The 19,588-nt window shown below is 44.5% G+C and overlaps 2 protein-coding genes across 3 annotated transcripts in view; one reads left to right on the top strand and one right to left on the bottom strand.

Annotated features, from left to right (window-relative positions):
• Positions 1–14,651: 14,651 nt before the first annotated feature.
• Positions 14,652–16,402, bottom strand: LOC110525805 (claudin-4). The gene has a single exon (XM_021606244.2). The coding sequence runs from the start codon at positions 16,174–16,176 to the stop codon at positions 15,523–15,525; it is 654 nt and encodes a 217-aa protein (XP_021461919.1). The 5' UTR covers positions 16,177–16,402; the 3' UTR covers positions 14,652–15,522.
• A 998-nt stretch (positions 16,403–17,400) lies between these two features.
• Positions 17,401–19,588, top strand: part of LOC110525804 (septin-2) — a 50,387-nt gene continuing 48,199 nt past the window's right edge. The window contains exon 1 of one of the 2 annotated variants that reach the window (XM_036979948.1): positions 17,401–17,551. The gene's annotated coding sequence lies outside the window, so the exon portion shown is untranslated. The remainder of the gene's footprint in view (positions 17,552–19,588) is intronic. The other variant, XM_036979949.1, reaches the window with a different exon arrangement.

Raw genomic sequence — 19,588 nt, 5'->3', positions numbered from 1 at the left:
TCGTTCTCAAAATCTTTTCACTTTATGTTAATATTTTGTAATGCAATCGATAACCTCCTCACTGGGGTCTTGATTCCTCATTCTAGTGTAAAGGAACAACATGTTGTTCCATCTAGATGACAAAAGCAGGAATGTCTCGGGTGGGATGTCAGAGGGAGTAGCCTCTGTTTTTTTTGCTGACAAGTCCAAAAACATCTCCAACACAAACACAACCACTTTAGGACGGTGTAGTGCAGGGTAGATGAGATTAATGATTTGGAATGAGTGACTTTGTCTGGCCCAGGTTTTTTTTTGTTTGTGTGTGTGTGTGTGTGTGTGTGTGTGTGTGTGTGTGTGTGTGTGTGTGTGTGTGTGTGTGTGTGTGTGTGTGTGTGTGTGTGTGTGTGTGTGTGTGTGGAAGTGTGTGTATGGAAGTGTGTGGACGTGTTTAACTATACTTGTGGGGATCAGAAGTCCCCACAAGAATAGTAAACAAACAAAACTTTGACCAACTGGGGACATTTTGTTGACCCCTACAAGGTCAAATGCTATTTCTAGGGGGTTAAGGTTAGAATTAGGTTTAGGTTTAGGGTTAGGAGCTAGGGTTGGTTTTAGGGTTAGTGTTAGGAGCTAGGGTTAGGTTTAGGGTCAAGGTTAGGTTTTTGGGTTAAGCTTAGGGTTAGGGGTTAAGGAAAATAGGATTTTGAATGGGACTGAATTGTATGTCCCAACAAGGTTAGCTGTGCAAGACTGTGTGTGTGTGTCTCTCTCTCTGCGCGCGTTCATGGACATGTGTGTGTGCATCTGTGTGTTTGTTCATGCTTGAGGGATAGTAGTGTGAGACAACAACTAGAGAGCCCATAACAAGGAGTGTTTCACATGTGTGATGGAGCAGTGTTTAAGCCCCCTCTCACCCATATTTCACATGTCCCTCCCTGTTCCGTTGTCTGACAGGAAGTCTGATCGTGCTACTGGGCTGGCTTACGTCTCAGTGGTCCACAACTATCTAGCCATGAATTGTGCCACTTACCACTTCTAAAAATAGCTTATGTACTCAACAGTTAAGATGATAAACTCCCATTTGTCCTTTTACTGTAAGCATGGGAATGGAGTGACTGAAACTCTGTTTTATTGGAGTCTCTTTATCTGGATGCACCTGCTTTGACTGAGTCATATTTTACTCTCTCTTTTTTTGTCTGAATCACCTTGTTAAAGTAAATCACCTAACCTTTTATTTATCAAAGATCTGACTAAGAGAGAAAGTATGCTCCTACCAGACTCCTTTATAGAAACTCCCTAACTGGGATTTAGAGGCTTGATATGACATAAAGTATAATATTTTGTTATTCAGAAGGTGAGTGGTCTTTATCTTTCCTTCTTTCTTTCCCCTCCCGCTGTATCTCTCTGTCTTTCAGTCTTTGTCTATTTTTCACCATAAGGTGTGCAGTGACCACCTGACCTTAATGCTTTGAGTGCTCCAGCAGATGTGAGGTGTCAGAGGGTTTGTGACCTCAGTGACGTGGGGGGTTCCAGAGAGATGAGCTCATGCGTGATCAGTAGAGGGAAGTGACTTCTCACTCCACAGGCCAAGGTTAGAGGTGAAAGGTCAGGTCATGAGAAACAACAACCCAGCCCAACTGCCAACCACCGTACTGGGTTAATGTTACCTTAAAGCACAGATTTTGGATCGGTTTACCCTTCCCAAATCCTAACCTTAACCAGGGGGTGGGGTGCAAAAAGAATCAGGGGACTCTTTAGCTCCCAGAACCCACCCCCTTCTCTTCGGGTCCAATCGCTCTCCCTCAACTAGGTCAAGTTTACTGTTCACTAAAATGGCTTCTCCATGTGTCAGAAACCATGATGTTCCCAATGCTACTGAGATTATTATATATATATTGTATCATTGTATTACATTGGTCACCTGTTTGAGAATGAAATGTGTTGAGATGGAGTAGAATATTGGTAAAGCAATATGAAAAATTCAATAAAGTTAATCTACATTATTTATCCCTACTTGTTTTATCGTCAACATTTTGGATCAGATTGGATTGTTGTTTTTTCCATGTGAAGACATTCCAAAAACGTTTTTAGAGAGAAACCATTTGTGATAGTTCATAAACACAGAAAGAAACATTCTTACATCTCGTACACATAGTTACTCATGCTTTGTTCATTGCTGAATCACTGGCTGTTCGTAAATCCCTTCTCCCTGTCCCAGACAGGGGAGTGTGTGTGTGTGTGTGTGTGTGTGTGTGTGTGTGTGTGTGTGTGTGTGTGTGTGTGTGTGTGTGTGTGTGTGTGTGTGTGTGTGTGTGTGTGTGTGTGTGTGTGTGTGTGTGTGTGTGTGTGTGTGTGTGTGTGTGTGTGTGTGTGTGTGTGTGTGTGTGTGTGTGTGTGTGTGTGTGTGTGTGTGTGTGTGTGTGTGTGTGTGTGTGTGTGTGTGGGTATGTCCACAGGCTGGGCCTTTATTAGGCTCATCCATACCACCACATTATAGATCCTGTAGCTAGGCAACTGCAGGTCCTAAAACATTACATGGCAAGGGCCCATTGAGTGACATTGCTGGCCCTGTTTGCTTCTTTTCTCTCTGGAATGGGGGTATTTTAAAGGTGCACCCTCAACTTTACACACACACCCTGGCTTCGTCGCCCTCTGTGAGGTGGCTGGAGGAGTGGAACTAACAGTCCCACAATAACAGCCGAGAGAGCCAGCCCATTTCCAACAGAGCAGGGTCTGCTTCTTTGTGCCCAAACACCAGATACACACCACAGTCTGAATGCCAATAGAGGGAGGGATGCAATGCCTAGCTTGTCGTCATAGCGAAAAATGACTATAAATGTTACTATGAAAGTTTATCAATGCATAGATTCAAAATTGAGTTATATCAAGTGGGCAGGCTCTTGGCCACATTTGGCTAAACTATCAATTGGATACATGCAATTTTTGAACCTACATTTTCTCTCTGCTAATAGTTATTTTTTCACCAAAGAATAATCAGCCCAACTCATATAGCTACCTCGACCGAATTGTTCTCGTGAATGGCCTTTACATTCCCTAGCTATGTGGGCGTATGACCCACTAAGGGGTAATTTTAACAACCTAACACATTGGTAAATCCAAACGCTGGCGGTATCGCTATACTTCTGGGTTAGGGTTGAATATTTTCCTTGTATCCCGGTAACTCAGTATATACCGCCAAAACTGAAAGTGTCATTCAAAAGTATTATAAAGCATATACTGTAAATAGACATGTCTGGATTTGATTAGAGCTTTCATTAAAAAAAGTAAACCCTGATGATACCTGAGCCCGATGAGCATTTTATGAGCCCAAGCCCAAATGATTGTGCCTTATCCAATACATACAGTCAGGTCCATAATTATTTGGACAGTGACACAATTTGAATAATTTTGGCTTTGTACGCCACCACAATGGATTGGAAAGGAAACAATCAAGTGCTTTAAGTGTACTTTCATCTTTAATTTAAGGTGTCAAAATGATTGTATGAACTGTGTAGGAATTACAACCATTTTTATGCATAGCCCCCCAATTTTAGGGGCTCAAAAGTAATTGGACAACTAACATAATCATAAATTAAATAGTGAGTTTTAATACTTGGTTGCAAATCCTTTGCAGTCAATGACTGCCTGAAGTCTAGAACCCATAGACATCACCAGATGCTGGGTTTCTTCCCTGGTGATTCTCTGCCAGGCCTTTACTGCAGTTGTCTTCAGTTCCTGCTTGTTCTTGGGGCATTTTGCCTTCAGTTTTTCCTTTAGCAAGTGAAATGCACGCTCAATTGGATTCAGGTCAGGTGATTTACTTGGCCATTGCAGAACATTCCACTTCTTTACCTTAAAAAAGTATTGGACTACTTTCGCAGTATGCTTCGGGTCATTGTCCATCTGCACTGTGAAGCAAAGTCAAATTAGTTTTGAAGCATTTGGCTGAATCTGAGCAGATAATATAGCCCTAAATACTTCAGAATTCATCCTGCTGCTTTTGTCAGCAGTCACATCATCAATAAATACAACGGAACCAGTTCCATTGGCAGCCATACATGCCCACACCATAGCACTACCTCCACCATGCTTCACAGATGGCGCTGACGGAGATGGCAGCATCGCGACTAGCTCTTAAGAAACTCTGCAGTATTTTGTTTATGAACTATTTTTTACATTAATAGCTAAGGAATTGTTTTGTGTCATAAAACCGGGAAGAACTATTGGATATTAGAGCATCGGTAACTCACCAGAACATCCAGCATTACAACCAGGATTACGACTTCCCTGGAGCGGATCCTTTGTTTGCTCTCCCCAGAGAATTTGAACTTATTCCAGAGGCTGACCCAAAACAACACTGGCGCAGGAGAGGTACTCGGGGCGGTCTTCTTGTTCGACTTAGGAAGTGTGCACACCACCCACTGCCCCTGAGTATTTTACTCGCTAATGTCCAATCTCTGGATAATAAAGTTGATGAACTCAAGGTGAGAGTTGCTTTTCAGAGAGACACCAGGGATTGTAACATACTCTGCTTCACAGAAACATGGCTTTCTCGAGATATACTGTCTGACTCTATAAAGCCAGTTGGGTTCTCAGTACATCTCGCCGACAGGAACAAACATCTCTCCGGGAACCAGAAGGGTGGATGTATATGTTTTATGATTAACGACTTATGGTGTAACTATGATAACATACAGGAACTGAAGTCCTTCTTTTCACCCAACCTAGAATATCCTACAATCAAATGCCGACCGTACTATCTCCCGAGAGAATTTGCAGCGGTCTATATCCCCCCTCAAGCCGATACCATGACGGCCCTCAAAGAACTTCACTGGACTTTATGCAAACTGGAAACCACATATCCTGAGGCTGCATTTATTGTAGCTGGAGATTTTAACAAAGCAAATTTGAGAAAAAGGCTCCCAAAATTCTATCAACATATTGTTTGTTGTACTCACGCTGCTAAAACTCTCGATCATTGTTATACTACCTTCCAGAATGCATATAAGGCCCTCGCCTGCCCTCGCCTTGCTCCTCCCCTCCTATAGTCAGAAACTCAAAAAGGAAGCACCCGTGGTAAGGACTATTCAACACTGGTCTGACCAATAGCAATCCACGCTTCAAGATTGTTTTTATCACGTGGACTGGGATATGTTCAGAGTAGCTTCAGAAAATAATATCAACACATATACCGATACAGTGAATGCATAGGAGATGTTGTACCCACTGTGACTATTATAACCTACCCCAACCAGAAACCGTGGACGGATAGATGGGAGCATTTGCGCAAAACTGAAAGCACGAACAACCGCATTTAACCAGGGCAAGAAGACTGGGAATATGGAAAAATACAAATAGTGTATTTATAGCCTCCGCAAAGGCTAAACGTCGGTATAGGGACGTATGTGACAGGGTCTACAGACAATCATGGATTATAAAAGGAAAACCAGCCACGTCGCGGAGACCGGCGTCTTGCATCTGAACACCTTCTTCACTCGCTTGAGGATAATACAGTGGCACTGACACGGCCCGCTATCAAGGATTGTGGGCTCTCCTCCTCCTAGGCCAACTTGAGTAAGTCATTTATGAGTGTTAACCCTCGCAGGGCTGCCGGCCCAGATGGTATCCCTAGCCTCGTTCACAAAGCATGCGCAGTCCAGCTGGCTGGTGTGTTTAGCCTGGATCTCAATCCCATAGAGCACTTATTGGACCTGTTGGATCGGAGTGTGAGAGCAAGAGCCATTCCCCCAAGAAATGTCCGGGAACTTGGTGGAAGAGTGGGGTAACATCTCACAGCAAGAACTGGCAAATCTGGTGCAGTCCATGAGGACATGCACTGCAGTACTTAATGCAGCTGGTGGCCACACCAGATACTGACTGTTACTTTTGATTTTGACCCCCCCTTTGTTTAGGGACCCATTATTCCATTTCTGTTAGTCACATGTCTGTGGAATTTGTTCAGTTTATGTCTCAGTTGTTGAATCTAATGTTCATACAAATATTTACACATGTTAAGTTTACTGAAAATAAACGCAGTTGACAGTGAGAGCACGTTTCTTTTTTTGCTGAGTTTATATATAGGGCTATATATCAATCTAGAACACGATTATCTATTTTGGATGCAATTTTAATGAAGTTGATGGATAAAGAGAAAGACTGCCAGAGTGTGCTCGAACATGCACTGATTTAAAGCAGCTATATTCGAGTGATAGGCTGTTTTAAAATTCTGCAAATGCAATTTTAATACAAATTTAAAAATAAGATGACTCCCAAAAACCAGATGTAGATGGTTAAATTCTGTCTTTATATTACTGTAGCATAGGTTATGCTGCAGCAAATGCATGGCTACATGTCACAATAAAAAAGTTACCATGATGAGATGATAGATCTACATTCATTGTGAACTGTTCTCCGTACTAAGATGGGCTGTCTGTCCCCCACCTTGAGTGTTGATGATTCGTCATGCAGAGGCCATAGAGAAACCATATTTGGACATTGCATATAATGTAACAGTTCCATTTCAGGCCATGCTGTTCATATAAATCATTTATTATAATTTACCGGTTTCTCTCAGTTATGTATCCTGGGAAAAGGGAGTGGTTTTGGGCGGTAAATCCTGGTAAATCTTTTTAACCTCTCCATTCAACCATATTGGAAACATATGTTAACATTGCCAAAGCAAGTGAAATGGATAATAAACAAAAGTAAAATAAACAATAAAAATTAAGAGTAAACATTACACTCATAAACGTTTCAAAGGAATAGAGACATTTCAAATGCCATATTATGGCTATGTACAGTGTTGTAACAATAAATAAACATAAATATGGGTTGTATTTGCAATGGTGTTTGTTCTTCACTGGTTGTGTTACGGTGAGTGAATGAGGACCCAAAAGCGAACTAACTTAAACAGAGCTTCTTTAATAACCAAACATAGGTAGGCTCAGATAGACCGGCAGATTCCGACAGGACAAGACAAGGTTACAGCAAACATGACGATAGTCTGGCTCAGGCATGAAACACAACAAACAAGAATCCGACAAGGACAGGAACAAAAACAGAGAGAGATATAGGGGACTAATCAGAGGGAAAAAGGGAACAGGTGGGAAACGGGGTGACGAGGTAGTCAGGAGGAGACAAGGAACAGCTGGGGGAAAGCGGGGGAGAAAAGGTAACCTAATACGACCAGCAGAGGGAGACAGGGTGAAAGGAAAGGACAGAGACACAACATGACAATACATGACAGTACCCCCCCACTCACCGAGCGCCTCCTGGCGCACTCGAGGAGGAAACCTGGCGGCAACGGAGGAAATCCTCGATCAGCGCACGGTCCAGCACGTCCCGAGAGGGAACCCAACTCCTTTCCTCAGGACCGTACCCCTCCCAATCAACGAGGTACTGGTGACCACGGCCCCGAGGACGCATGTCCAAAATCCTGCGGACCCTGTAGATGGGTGCGCCCTCGACAAGGATGGGGGGGGGGGGGGAAGACGAGCGGGGGCGCAAAGAACGGGCTTAATACAGGAGACATGGAAGACCGGGTGGACGCGACGAAGGTATCGCGGAAGAAGAAGTCGAACTGCGACAGGATTAATGACCCGAGAAATACGGAACGGACCAATGAACCGCGGGGTCAACTTGCGAGAAGCCGTCTTAAGGGGAAGGTTCTGAGTGGAGAGCCAAACTCTCTGACCGCGACAATATCTAGGACTCTTAGTTCTACGCTTATTAGCAGCCCTCACAGTCTGCGTCCTATAACGGCAAAGTGCAGACCTGACCCTCTTCCAGGTGCGCTCGCAACGTTGGACAAAAGCCTGAGCGGAGGGGACGCTGGACTCGGCGAACTGAGATGAGAACAGCGGAGGCTGGTACCCGAGGCTACTCTGAAAAGGAGATAGCCCGGTCGCAGACGAAGGAAGCGAGTTGTGGGCGTATTCTGCCCAGGGGAGCTGTTCTGACCAAGACGCAGGGTTGCGAAAAGAAAGACTGCGTAAGATGCGACCAATAGTCTGATTGGCCCGTTCTGCTTGACCGTTAGACTGGGGGTGAAAGCCGGAAGAGAGACTGACGGAAGCCCCAATCAAACGGCAAAACTCCCTCCAAAATTGAGACGTGAATTGCGGACCTCTGTCCGAAACGACGTCTGACGGAAGGCCATGAATTCTGAAAACATTCTCGATGATGATTTGTGCCGTCTCTTTAGCAGAAGGAAGCTTAGCAAGGGGAATGAAATGAGCCGCCTTAGAGAACCTATCGACAACCGTAAGAATAACAGTCTTCCCCGCTGACGAAGGCAGTCCGGTGACAAAATCTAAGGCGATGTGAGACCACGGTCGAGAGGGAATGGGCAGCGGCCTGAGACGGCCGGCAGGAGGGGAGTTACCGGACTTAGTCTGCGCGCAGACCGAACAAGCAGCCACGAAACGACGCGTGTCATGCTCCCGGGTGGGCCACCAAAAACGCTGGCGAATGGAAGCAAGCGTACCCCGAACGCCAGGGTGGCCGGCTAACTTGGCAGAGTGAGCCCACTGAAGAACGGCCAGACGAGTAGGAACGGGAACGAAAAGAAGGTTCCTAGGACAAGCGCGCGGCGACGGAGTGTGAGTGAGCGCTTGCTTTACCTGCCTCTCAATTCCCCAGACAGTCAACCCGACAACACGCCCCTCAGGGAGAATCCCCTCGGGGTCAGTGGAGGCTACTGAAGAACTGAAGAGACGAGATAAAGCATCAGGCTTGGTGTTCTTAGAGCCCGGACGATAAGAAATCACGAACTCGAAACGAGCGAAAAACAGCGCCCAACGCGCCTGACGCGCATTAAGTCGTTTGGCAGAACGGATGTACTCAAGGTTCCTATGGTCAGTCCAAACGACAAAAGGAACGGTCGCCCCCTCCAACCACTGTCGCCATTCGCCTAGGGCTAACCGGATGGCGAGCAGTTCGCGGTTTCCCACATCATAGTTACGTTCCGACGGGGACAGGCGATGAGAAAAATACGCGCATGGGTGGACCTTGTCGTCAGAGAGGGAGCGCTGAGAAAGAATGGCTCCCACGCCCACCTCTGACGCGTCAACCTCGACAACGAACTGTCTAGAGACGTCAGGTGTAACAAGGATAGGAGCGGATGTAAAACGATTCTTGAGGAGATCAAAAGCTCCCTGGGCGGAAACGGACCACTTAAAGCACGTCTTGACAGAAGTAAGGGCTGTGAGAGGAGCTGCCACCTGACCGAAATTACGGATGAAACGACGATAGAAGTTCGCGAAGCCGAGAAAGCGCTGCAGCTCGACGCGTGACTTAGGGGCGGGCCAATCAATGACAGCTTGGACCTTAGCGGGATCCATCTTAATGCCTTCAGCGGAAATAACAGAACCGAGAAATGTGACGGAGGGGGCATGAAAAGTGCACTTCTCAGCCTTCACAAAAAGACAATTCTTTAAAAGGCGCTGGAGGACACGTCGAACGTGCTGAAGATGAATCTGGAGTGACGGTGAAAAAATCAGGATATCGTCAAGGTAAACGAAAACAAAGATGTTCAGCATGTCTCTCAGGACATCATTGACTAATGCCTGAAAGACAGCTGGAGCGTTAGCGAGGCCGAAAGGAAGAACCCGGTATTCAAAGTGCCCTAACGGAGTGTTAAACGCCGTCTTCCACTCGTCCCCCTCCCTGATGCGCACGAGATGGTAAGCGTTACGAAGGTCCAATTTAGTGAAAAACCTGGCTCCCTGCAGGATCTCGAAGGCTGAAGACATAAGAGGAAGCGGATAACGATTCTTAACTGTTATGTCATTCAGCCCTCGATAATCTATGCAGGGGCGCAGAGACCCGTCCTTCTTCTTGACAAAAAAAAAACCCCGCTCCGGCGGGAGAGGAGGAGGGGACTATGGTACCGGCGTCAAGAGCTACAGACAAATAATCCTCGAGAGCCTTACGTTCGGGAGCCGACAGAGAGTATAGTCTACCCCGGGGGGGAGTGGTTCCCGGAAGGAGATCAATACTACAATCATACGACCGGTGTGGAGGAAGAGAGGTGGCCCTGGACCGACTGAACACCGTGCGCAGATCGTGATATTCCTCCGGCACCCCTGTCAAATCACCAGGCTCCTCCTGTGAAGAAGAGACAGAGGAAACAGGAGGGATAGCAGACATTAAACATTTCACATGACAAGAGACGTTCCAGGAGAGGATAGAATTACTAGACCAATTAATGGAAGGATTATGACAAACTAGCCAGGGATGGCCCAGAAAAACAGGTGTAAAAGGTGAACGAAAAATCAAAAAAGAAATGGTTTCGCTATGATTACCAGAAACAGTGAGGGTTAAAGGTAGCGTCTCACGCTGAATCCTGGGGAGAGGACTACCATCCAGGGCGAACAAGGCCGTGGACTCCCTTAACTGTCTGAGAGGAATGTCATGTTCCCGAGCCCAGGTCTCGTCCATAAAACAGCCCTCCGCCCCAGAGTCTATTAAGGCACTGCAGGAAGCTGACGAACCGGACCGACAAGGTAGTGCAGGATCTTGAAGGAGAGACAGGAGTAGTAGCGCTCACCAGTAGCCCTCCGCTTACTGATGAGCTCTGGCTTTTACTGGACATGAAGTGACAAAATTACCAGCAGAACCGCAATAGAGACAGAGGCGGTTGGTGATTCTCCGTTCCCTCTCCTTAGTCGAGATGCGGATACCTCCCAGCTGCATAGGCTCAGCTCCCGAGCCGGCAGAGGAAGATGGTAGTGATGCGGAGAGGGGGGCAACGGAGAACGCGAGCTCCTTTCCACGAGCTCGGTGACGAAGATCAACCCGTCGCTCAATGCGAATAGCGAGTTCAATCAAGGAATCCACGCTGGAAGGAACCTCCCGGGAGAGAATCTCATCCTTTACCTCTGCGCGGAGACCCTCCAGAAGACGAGCGAGCAAAGCCGGCTCGTTCCAGCCACTGGAGGCAGCAAGAGTGCGAAACTCAATAGAGTAGTCTGTTATGGATCGATTGCCTTGACATAGGGAAGACAGGACCCTGGAAGCCTCCTCCCCAAAAACAGATCGATCAAAAACCCGTATCATCTCCTCCTTAAAGTCCTGATACTGGTTAGTACACTCAGCCCTTGCCTCCCAGATTGCCGTGCCCCACTCACGAGCCCGTCCAGTAAGGAGAGATATGACGTAGGCGACACGAGCAGTGCTCCTGGCGTAAGTGTTGGGCTGGAGAGAAAACACAATATCACACTGGGTGAGGAACGAGCGGCATTCAGTGGGCTCCCCAGAGTAACACGGCGGGTTATTGATTCTGGGCTCCGGAGATTCGAAAGCCCTGGAAGTGGCCGGTGGATCGAGGCGGAGATGGTGAACCTGTTCTGTGAGGTTGGAGACTTGGGTGGCCAGGGTCTCAACGGCATGTCGAGCAGCAGACAATTCCTGCTCGTGTCTGCCTAGCATCGCTCCCTGGATCTCGACGGCTGAGTGGAGAGGATCCGAAGTCGCTGGGTCCATTCTTGGTCGGATTCTTCTGTTACGGTGAGTGAATGAGGACCCAAAAGCGAACTAACTTAAACAGAGCTTCTTTAATAACCAAACATAGGTAGGCTCAGATAGACCGGCAGATTCCGACAGGACAAGACAAGGTTACAGCAAACATGACGATAGTCTGGCTCAGGCATGAAACACAACAAACAAGAATCCGACAAGGACAGGAACAAAAACAGAGAGAGATATAGGGGACTAATCAGAGGGAAAAAGGGAACAGGTGGGAAACGGGGTGACGAGGTAGTCAGGAGGAGACAAGGAACAGCTGGGGGAAAGCGGGGGAGAAAAGGTAACCTAATACGACCAGCAGAGGGAGACAGGGTGAAAGGAAAGGACAGAGACACAACATGACAATACATGACAGGTTGCCCTTTTCTTGTGGCAACAGGTCACAAATATTGCTGCTGTGATGGCACTGTGGTATTTCACCTAATAGATATGTGAGTTTATCAAAATGTGATTTGTGGGTCTGTCATCTGAGGGAAATATGTGTCTTCAATATGGTCATACATTTGCCAGGAGGTTAGGAAGTGCCGCTGAGTTTCCACCTCATTTTGTGGGCAGTGTGCACATAGCCTGTCTTCTCTTGCAAGCCAGGTCTGCCTTCGGCGGCCTCTCTCAATAGCAAGGCTATGCTCACTGAGTCTGTACATAGTCAAACCTTTTCTTAATTTTGGGTCAGTCACATGAGTCAGGTATTCTGTCACTGTGTACTCTCTGTTTAGGGCCAAATAGCATTCCAGTTTTCTCAATTTTTTTGTTAATTCTTTCCAATGTGACAAGTAATTATAATTTAGTTTTCTCATGATTTGTTTGGGTCTAATTGTGTTGCTGTCCTGGGGATGTTTGTCATTTTGAAACAGAGACCCAGGACCAGCTTGCTTAGGGGATCCTACAATCACTCTTCTCTAGGTTAATCTCTCTGTAGGTGATGGCTTTGTTATGGAAGGTTTGGGAACCTTTTCTTTTTAAGTGGTTGTAGAATTGAATGTCTCTTTTCTGGATTTTGATACTTAGCGGGTATTATACTAATTCTGTTCTGCATGCATTATTTGGTGTTTTACATTGTACACAGAGGATCTTTTTGCTAAATTCTACATGCTGAGTCTCAATTTGGTGTTTGTTCCATTTTGTGAATTATTGGCTGGTGAGCGGACCCCAGACCTCAAAACCATAAAGGGCAATGGTTTCTATAACTAATTCAAGTATTTTTTGTCAGATTCTAATTGGGATGTCAAACTTTTGATGACGTAGAAGGCCCTTCTTGCCTTATCTCTCAGATTGTTCACAAATTTGTGGAAGTTGCCTGTGGTGTTGATGTTTAGGCTGAGGTATGTATAATTTTTTTGTTTGTGCTCTAGGGCATTGGTGTCTAGATGGAACTTGTATTTGTGGTCCTGGCAACTGGACCTTTTTTGGAGCACCATTATTTTGTCTTACTTAGATTTACTGTCAGTGTCAGGTCTGACAGAATCTGTGCAGAAGATAAGATCTAGATGCTCTTGTATGCCTCCTTGGTTGGGGACAGAAGCACCAGATCAACAAACAGTAGACATTTGACTTCAGATTCTAGTAGGGTGAGGCCGGGTGCCCTCGCCAATTCATTGATATATATGGTGAAGAAGGTGGGGCTCAAGCTGCATCCCTGTCTCACCCCACAGCCCTGTGGAAAGAAATGTGTTTTTTGCCTATTTTAACCGCACACTTGTTTGTGTACATGGATTTTATAATGTTGTGTATGTTTTTCTCCTAACACCGCTTTTCATTAATTTGTATAGTAGAATATCATGCCAAATTGAGTCAAAAGATTTTTTGAAATCAACAAAGCATGAGAAGACTTTGCCTTTGTTTTGGTTTGTTTATTTGTCAGGGTATGCAGGGTGAATACGTGGTCTGTCGTACAGTAATTTGGTGAAAAGCCAATTTGACATTTGCTCAGTACATTGTTTTCACTGAGGAAATGTATGAGTCTGCTGTTAATGATAATGCAGAGGTTGCTGTTGATGCATATCCCGTGGTAGTTATTGGGGTCAAATTTGTCTCCACTTTTGTGGATTTGGGTGATCAGTCCTTGTGTCACGCCCCTGGCCATAGAGAGGTTTTTATTCTCTATTTTGCTTAGGCCAGGGTGTGACTAGGGTGGGCATTCTAGTTTCTTTACTCCTATGTTTTCTATTTCTTTGTTTTTGGCTGAGTGTGGTTCTCAATCAGAGGCAGCTGTTTATCGTTGTCTCTGATTGGGAATCATATTTAGGCAGCCTTTTTCCCACCTGTGTTTTGTGGGTAGTTGTTTTCTGTATAGTTTATTTGCCTTACAGAACTGTTTGTTTTTTCACTTTGTTATTTTGTTTGAGTGTTTTGGGGGGGGGGGGGGGGGATATAGGCTGCACACATGAGGAAATGTTTGTCTGAGAATTTCCCTATTAATTTGTAGCCAGATGTAAAATGTTCCTGTTTTTAATAATTTAATGGTGGGTTAGGTCTGCTCTATACCAAATTAACATACCCCCTGAGTCTCTTCCCAGTTTCACACTTGGTCGTTTAGGGGATGGTACTACTAGCTTTCTATAACCTAGAGCGCAACCAGTGGGTCCATCTCCTCTATACCATGTTTCTTTTAGGATGGCAATGTCTGTATTTCCAATTTCTTTGAAGTCTGGTGATATTAATCCCACCAGGAAATGTGTTTTGCCATCCCAATCAGCCACCTCACAATCCGGGCCTACATAACCAAACCCACCCATTGGCGGGAAAGAGCGATAGTGGTGGAAAGACAGACATGCGGGGAGACGTTTCTAGCACATTCTCCCGAGCTTCAATTTACACGCCTGCTAAACAGCGCGTTGTGTAGAGGGAGCGCTGGCTGAAAGGGGGATGGGGTCGGGGAGTATTGTGTGCTGAACAGCAGAGCCCCACTCTAGCTGAATAGGTATTGTCATCTGGATTTATAGTTCACCAAAGTACTTTCTCCTGCTGTGGGGGTTTACAACCGCCAGGCTGGGGTTTGGGGAACCACGGTGGGAACAGGATGCATTGCATGCAGGCCCAACCAGAAATAATATTAAGGACTTACAAACTACATTTCTGATGTTTTGGTACCTTATTCTATTAATTCAACTACCTTTTCGATCAGTTTAAATAAACATGTAAACAAATACTTTAAACAATATCCGTTTAATGTCAGTGTAACAATGGAAAGAAGAATATTGCATCAAATACACAATGGATCTTTACATCAAAACCAGTCAGTAAAACAGCAGTATATTCCTAAAAATCCATGAAAAGAAACACATCTGGCACAATATGTACATATATAAAACACAAGTTTGCTAAATGTTTTGTTTTATCCTAAAATAATTTAGACTCCAGAACAGGTGTTGTGGACATCCTATATTTGACATCTAAATCTATGGTCCTAATTTGTGTAATATATGTGATTTTTCGCTGTTATAGACAAATGTAAGAATGCCTGAGTTGTGTATTGGTTTGAAAATAGGCCAACATGTTTTCGTCTATCTTCACACAGTCTCATGCAGCAAAAACCCATTGTCCAAAAACCTTTTACGTGGTTTGGAGTTAAACCACTCTGAAGTCACTGTAGCCTACACTGAAGTAAAAAGACAGCATTGTCATTAGAACTTCCTTTTAGAAAAACAAATTCCGGTAAACATTTCTAAATGCAAAGGTTTATGAGCAATTATAGAAAATATAGCCTTGGACATTTAAAACATTACTGTACCTAAAACAAAGACGCTCCTTTTTGTCATTGGCTATCACTTTAGGCTATACGCATAGTCTCCAAACGTTTATTTTCTTCTGTTTGCAAAAAAAGGATGAATGAATATTTTCTCCAATATTGTGTTTAGTTTAAAGTCAGTGTTACAAAAGGGAATGACGCTTTCATTTATTTCAAAGTTCAGAGTAAACTGCAGGTGCAAAAAACGTTTTTCAAAAAAGTTTTTCAAAAAAACACAGACCACATTTAAGCACAGCCTAGCCACCCCATCATGAGGGTGAGACGCAGGGCTACACGTAATTCCTTTTGTCATAGTCCACGGTCCCGTTCGGTGTGGCCCGTTTGGTCGGGGCATATTTCGCCGAGTAGCCCGAATTCCCGTTAGAAGGACAGGAGCAGCAGAGGAGCGCGCCCCCGATCAGCAGGAGCGCAGTGGCCGCCCAACCGATGTAGAGCGCAGCCCCAATCTCCCTCTTCTTGGACGCGGGCACCTGTGGGTTGTAGAAATCCGAGATTATGTTGTTGGCCATCCAGCAGAGAGGGACTAAAACAAACAAGCCACTGATTATGTAGATAACCCCTCCGGCGTTCACCACCCGGGCTTTGACGTTCTCGTCATTGATGCAGTTGGTGCACTGCGCCCCGGCGATCACCACCATTAGCCCCAGCACGCCAAACACACATGCGATGACGGTCAGGGCTCGCGCCGCTTGCAGGTCGTGGCCGAGCGCGAGGACCGAGTCGTGCACCTTGCACTGCATCTGGCCCGTGCTCTGCACCACACAGGACATCCAGAGCCCATCCCAGATGGTCTGAGCCACCACAATGTTGGCCTCGATGAACGCCGTCACCTTCCACATGGGCAGCCCGCAAACGACCATCACCAGGAGCGAACCAATGACGCACAGTCCCAGTCCAAGGATCTCCAGTCCAGCGGACACCATCTTAGCTCCTTTTTAACGGATTTAAAATTAATAATATTTGTCCTCTGTGTTTAACAACGCGTCTCAATCTGGATGCTGCGCTTTAGGATATATGATCTTCAGTTAGGAAGTTGCTACAAATAGTCTACAAAAATGATTTATTTTAGTCAGTATGTTACTGACTGGCTGTAAAAACAACTGGTAACATAGAGCGTCTGGACCACGGATATATTTTGAGTGGGGTGTGGGCGACTCCACAAATGCTAAAGCCAGAGGAAAAACTTTCACCCAATCAGAAGTCACCGCATCCTCTTAGCCCCAATGAGGAGGCAGGGAAATTGGATGAGAATGAACAAAGCCAGAGGAGCGCTTTGTGTGTGTTTACAGTTATTCCGAAGATGGTTTAGTATGTTATTTGGTTAAATATAGGTTTGGGAACAAACGCAAAGGACACTTGGAAGACCAGTAGGCTGTAATAAAACCTGTTCTAACCAAATTGATTATTACTGGAATAGTATTGTCTAGGCCTACACAATAATTAAATGGTATAATATTTTTAAGGAAACTCAGTAGAATTTAAGCACATGCAATGAATTGGTTGTGCCCAGAGGTTACTGTATATGGCTCTACCCAGACCTGCAACATTTATAGCCTATTAGAATCACATTCAATGTTATTTTATTTTGTTGAATATTGTAACATTGTAATAATAGCCAAAATAAAAGAAAAACACACAGCCTATGTAATCCCCATTCACAGCAGTTTGGATTGCCCAATGCTGTGAAAGCTTGCGGTTTGCAGTTTATTGACAACACAGTTGTAAGCAGGTGTAACTAGTTACGTTACAAATGTTTGTTTTATGGTAGGTTAGGCTGTACTATGGTAGGCTAGGCTACCATAGAACATTTCTAGAAATATATTTTATTGGAAAAAAATGCATCCACCCCATGCACTCTCTCCCCGACTCAATGTTTTACTAAGTTTGCATTGACATCAAAACAAAGTTGCCATTTAGACAAGGCTTGTTACATTGTTACTGTTGCGAGGCTAAAGCGAGTAGGCTAGGAGAAGGAATGTTTCCTCCTCCGAAACGACCAAAGCGTGTCAAGACATCAAAATCTGACGTCATCATCCATCAACAATGATAACCGCCTTGTGTAGAAACTGAGAAGCATGGCTGCCATTTTGGATGTTAAACTACCTATAGGCTGCCTATTGTTGCACTTCCACCATAGTTTGAGCCGCAATGGACCCAGTGGCACTGACTCCCACCCGTGACAAACGGGCATCATGGGGCGGAACAATTGAGCGGTTTCTGAAATCTCTTTCCTGTCCTGGGATAGAAAGAAGAGGGGGAAATACTTATGTTTATTTCCATTTCATAAATCACACACAGGTAAGGTATCAAACGGTCGTATATTAATGTTTATCTACCCGAATGAGTCTGATGAAAAGGGATTGAGCGTCTTGAGTGAGATTAGCGTTACAGATAGTTGAACTTTGGCAACATGACACCAGTCACACGAGGAAAAACTGTTGCATGCTAAAGTTTGACATGAAACAAATAGTTTCATAGTGTTTCGCAAGTTTAATTGATAGGCCTGTTTCCTATTTAAGATAATATACAATGTTTCCATATACAGTATATGCAATCATGCCAAACATATTCCTATTCATTTGGCCGTTAAATACTTCATAGGGTCTGGTGTGTTTGCAAAATGTCAATTTTTCCCAAACTGGGTGTGGACGTCAAAACTGTGGTAGACAACACAAGGCCAAAACATTTCCGCTACATTACAAATATCCTATCTTCTCATTCAAGGAAGGAACATTGAAAAATACAAAATCATAATACAAAACTTCACTTGTGACAAAATTGACAATGCATTGTGAATAGGGGCAATTCCATTCTGAGAGTCTGATTTTTCACTTTAAATGGTAGGTAGCATAAACGTGTCATATGTAACATGGTTTTGCATTAGAATACACATCAAAAGTCCCAATGCAAAGTTACACCTCACTTTTCAATTTTTTTAGTTATTACATTAAACTGATCAGAATTCCGAAGAATGACGAAGTCACACAGTAAATAATCATTTGCAGGGTGTGACTTAATATGGAGGACCTGACGAGCCAGCCTATTTCCTATAATTCTAAACTCCAACAGAAATCAAAATGTATAATTTTAAATTAGACCAAATTGCTTTCACACATGACTACTAGTTTCCATTACATTTTCAGCGAATTTACAAGCAAATACTGTATGAATTTATTGTTACAAATCAGCTTGCAAATTTGGTAGCCAACAAGCCTGCTAATGTTAGCCCTACCTACGTAACGTTAGCACTACGTGAGTCAGCCAGTGCATTCCTAGCTCATTAAAGTAAACCAGCATTTTTTTCGAAATACATAACGCCATTTATTTATTTATTTTTATTTCACCTTTATTTAACCAGGTAGGCCAGTTGAGAACAAGTTCTCATTTACAACTCCGACCTGGCCAAGATAAAGCAAAGTAGTGCGACAAAAACAACAACACAGAGTTACACATGGGATGAACAATTGTACAGTCAATAACACAATTGAAAATCTGTATACAGTGTGTGCAAATTAAGGAAGTAAGGCAATAAATAGGCCATAGTGGCGAAGTAATTACAATTTAGCAAATAACACTAGTGATAGATGTGCAGATGAGGATGTGCAAGAATAAATACTGGTGTGCAAAAGAGCAGAAAAAACAAATATGGGGATGAGGTAGGTAGTAGGTTGGATGGACTATTTACAGATAGGCTGTGTACAGCTGCAGCGATCGGTAAGCTGCTCTGACAGCCAATGCTTGAAGTTAGTGAGGGAGATATGTCTCCAACTTAAGTGATTTTTGCAATTTGTTCCAGTCATTGGCAGCAGAGGAAGGAAAGGCGGCCAAATGAGGTGTTGGCTTTGGGGATGACCAGTGAAATATACCTGCTGGAGCGCATGCTACGAGTGGGTGTTGCTATGGTGACCAGTGAGCTGAGATAAGGCGGAGCTTTACCTAGCGAAGACTTATAAATTACCTGGAGCCAGTGGGTTTGGCGACTAATATGTAGCGAGGGCCAGCCAACATGAGCGTACAGGTCTCAATGGTGGGTAGTATATGGGGCTTTGGTGACAAAACGGATGGCACTGTGATAGACTGCATCCAATTTGCTGAGTAGAGTGTTGGAGGCTATTTTGTAAATTATATCGCCGAAGTCAAGGATCGGCAGGATAGTCAGTTTTACGAGAGTATGTTTAGCAGCATGAGTGAAGGAGGCTTTGTTGCGAAATAGGAAGCCGATTCTAGATTTAATTTTGGATTGGAGATGCTTAATATGAGTCTGGAAGGAGAGTTTACAGTCTAGACAGACACCTAGGCATTTGTAGTTGTCCACATATTCTAAGTCAGAACCGT

The sequence above is a fragment of the Oncorhynchus mykiss genome, chromosome 6 (assembly GCF_013265735.2).
Source record: "Oncorhynchus mykiss isolate Arlee chromosome 6, USDA_OmykA_1.1, whole genome shotgun sequence".
NCBI classification, from domain to species: Eukaryota; Metazoa; Chordata; class Actinopteri; order Salmoniformes; family Salmonidae; genus Oncorhynchus; species Oncorhynchus mykiss.
This window is presented reverse-complemented; position numbering and strand designations above follow the sequence as displayed.

Bases quoted from the DNA above. Each gene is read 5' to 3' on its own strand.
- LOC110525805 (XM_021606244.2), bottom strand. From the start codon at position 16,176: ATGGTGTCCGCTGGACTGGAGATCCTTGGACTGGGACTGTGCGTCATT.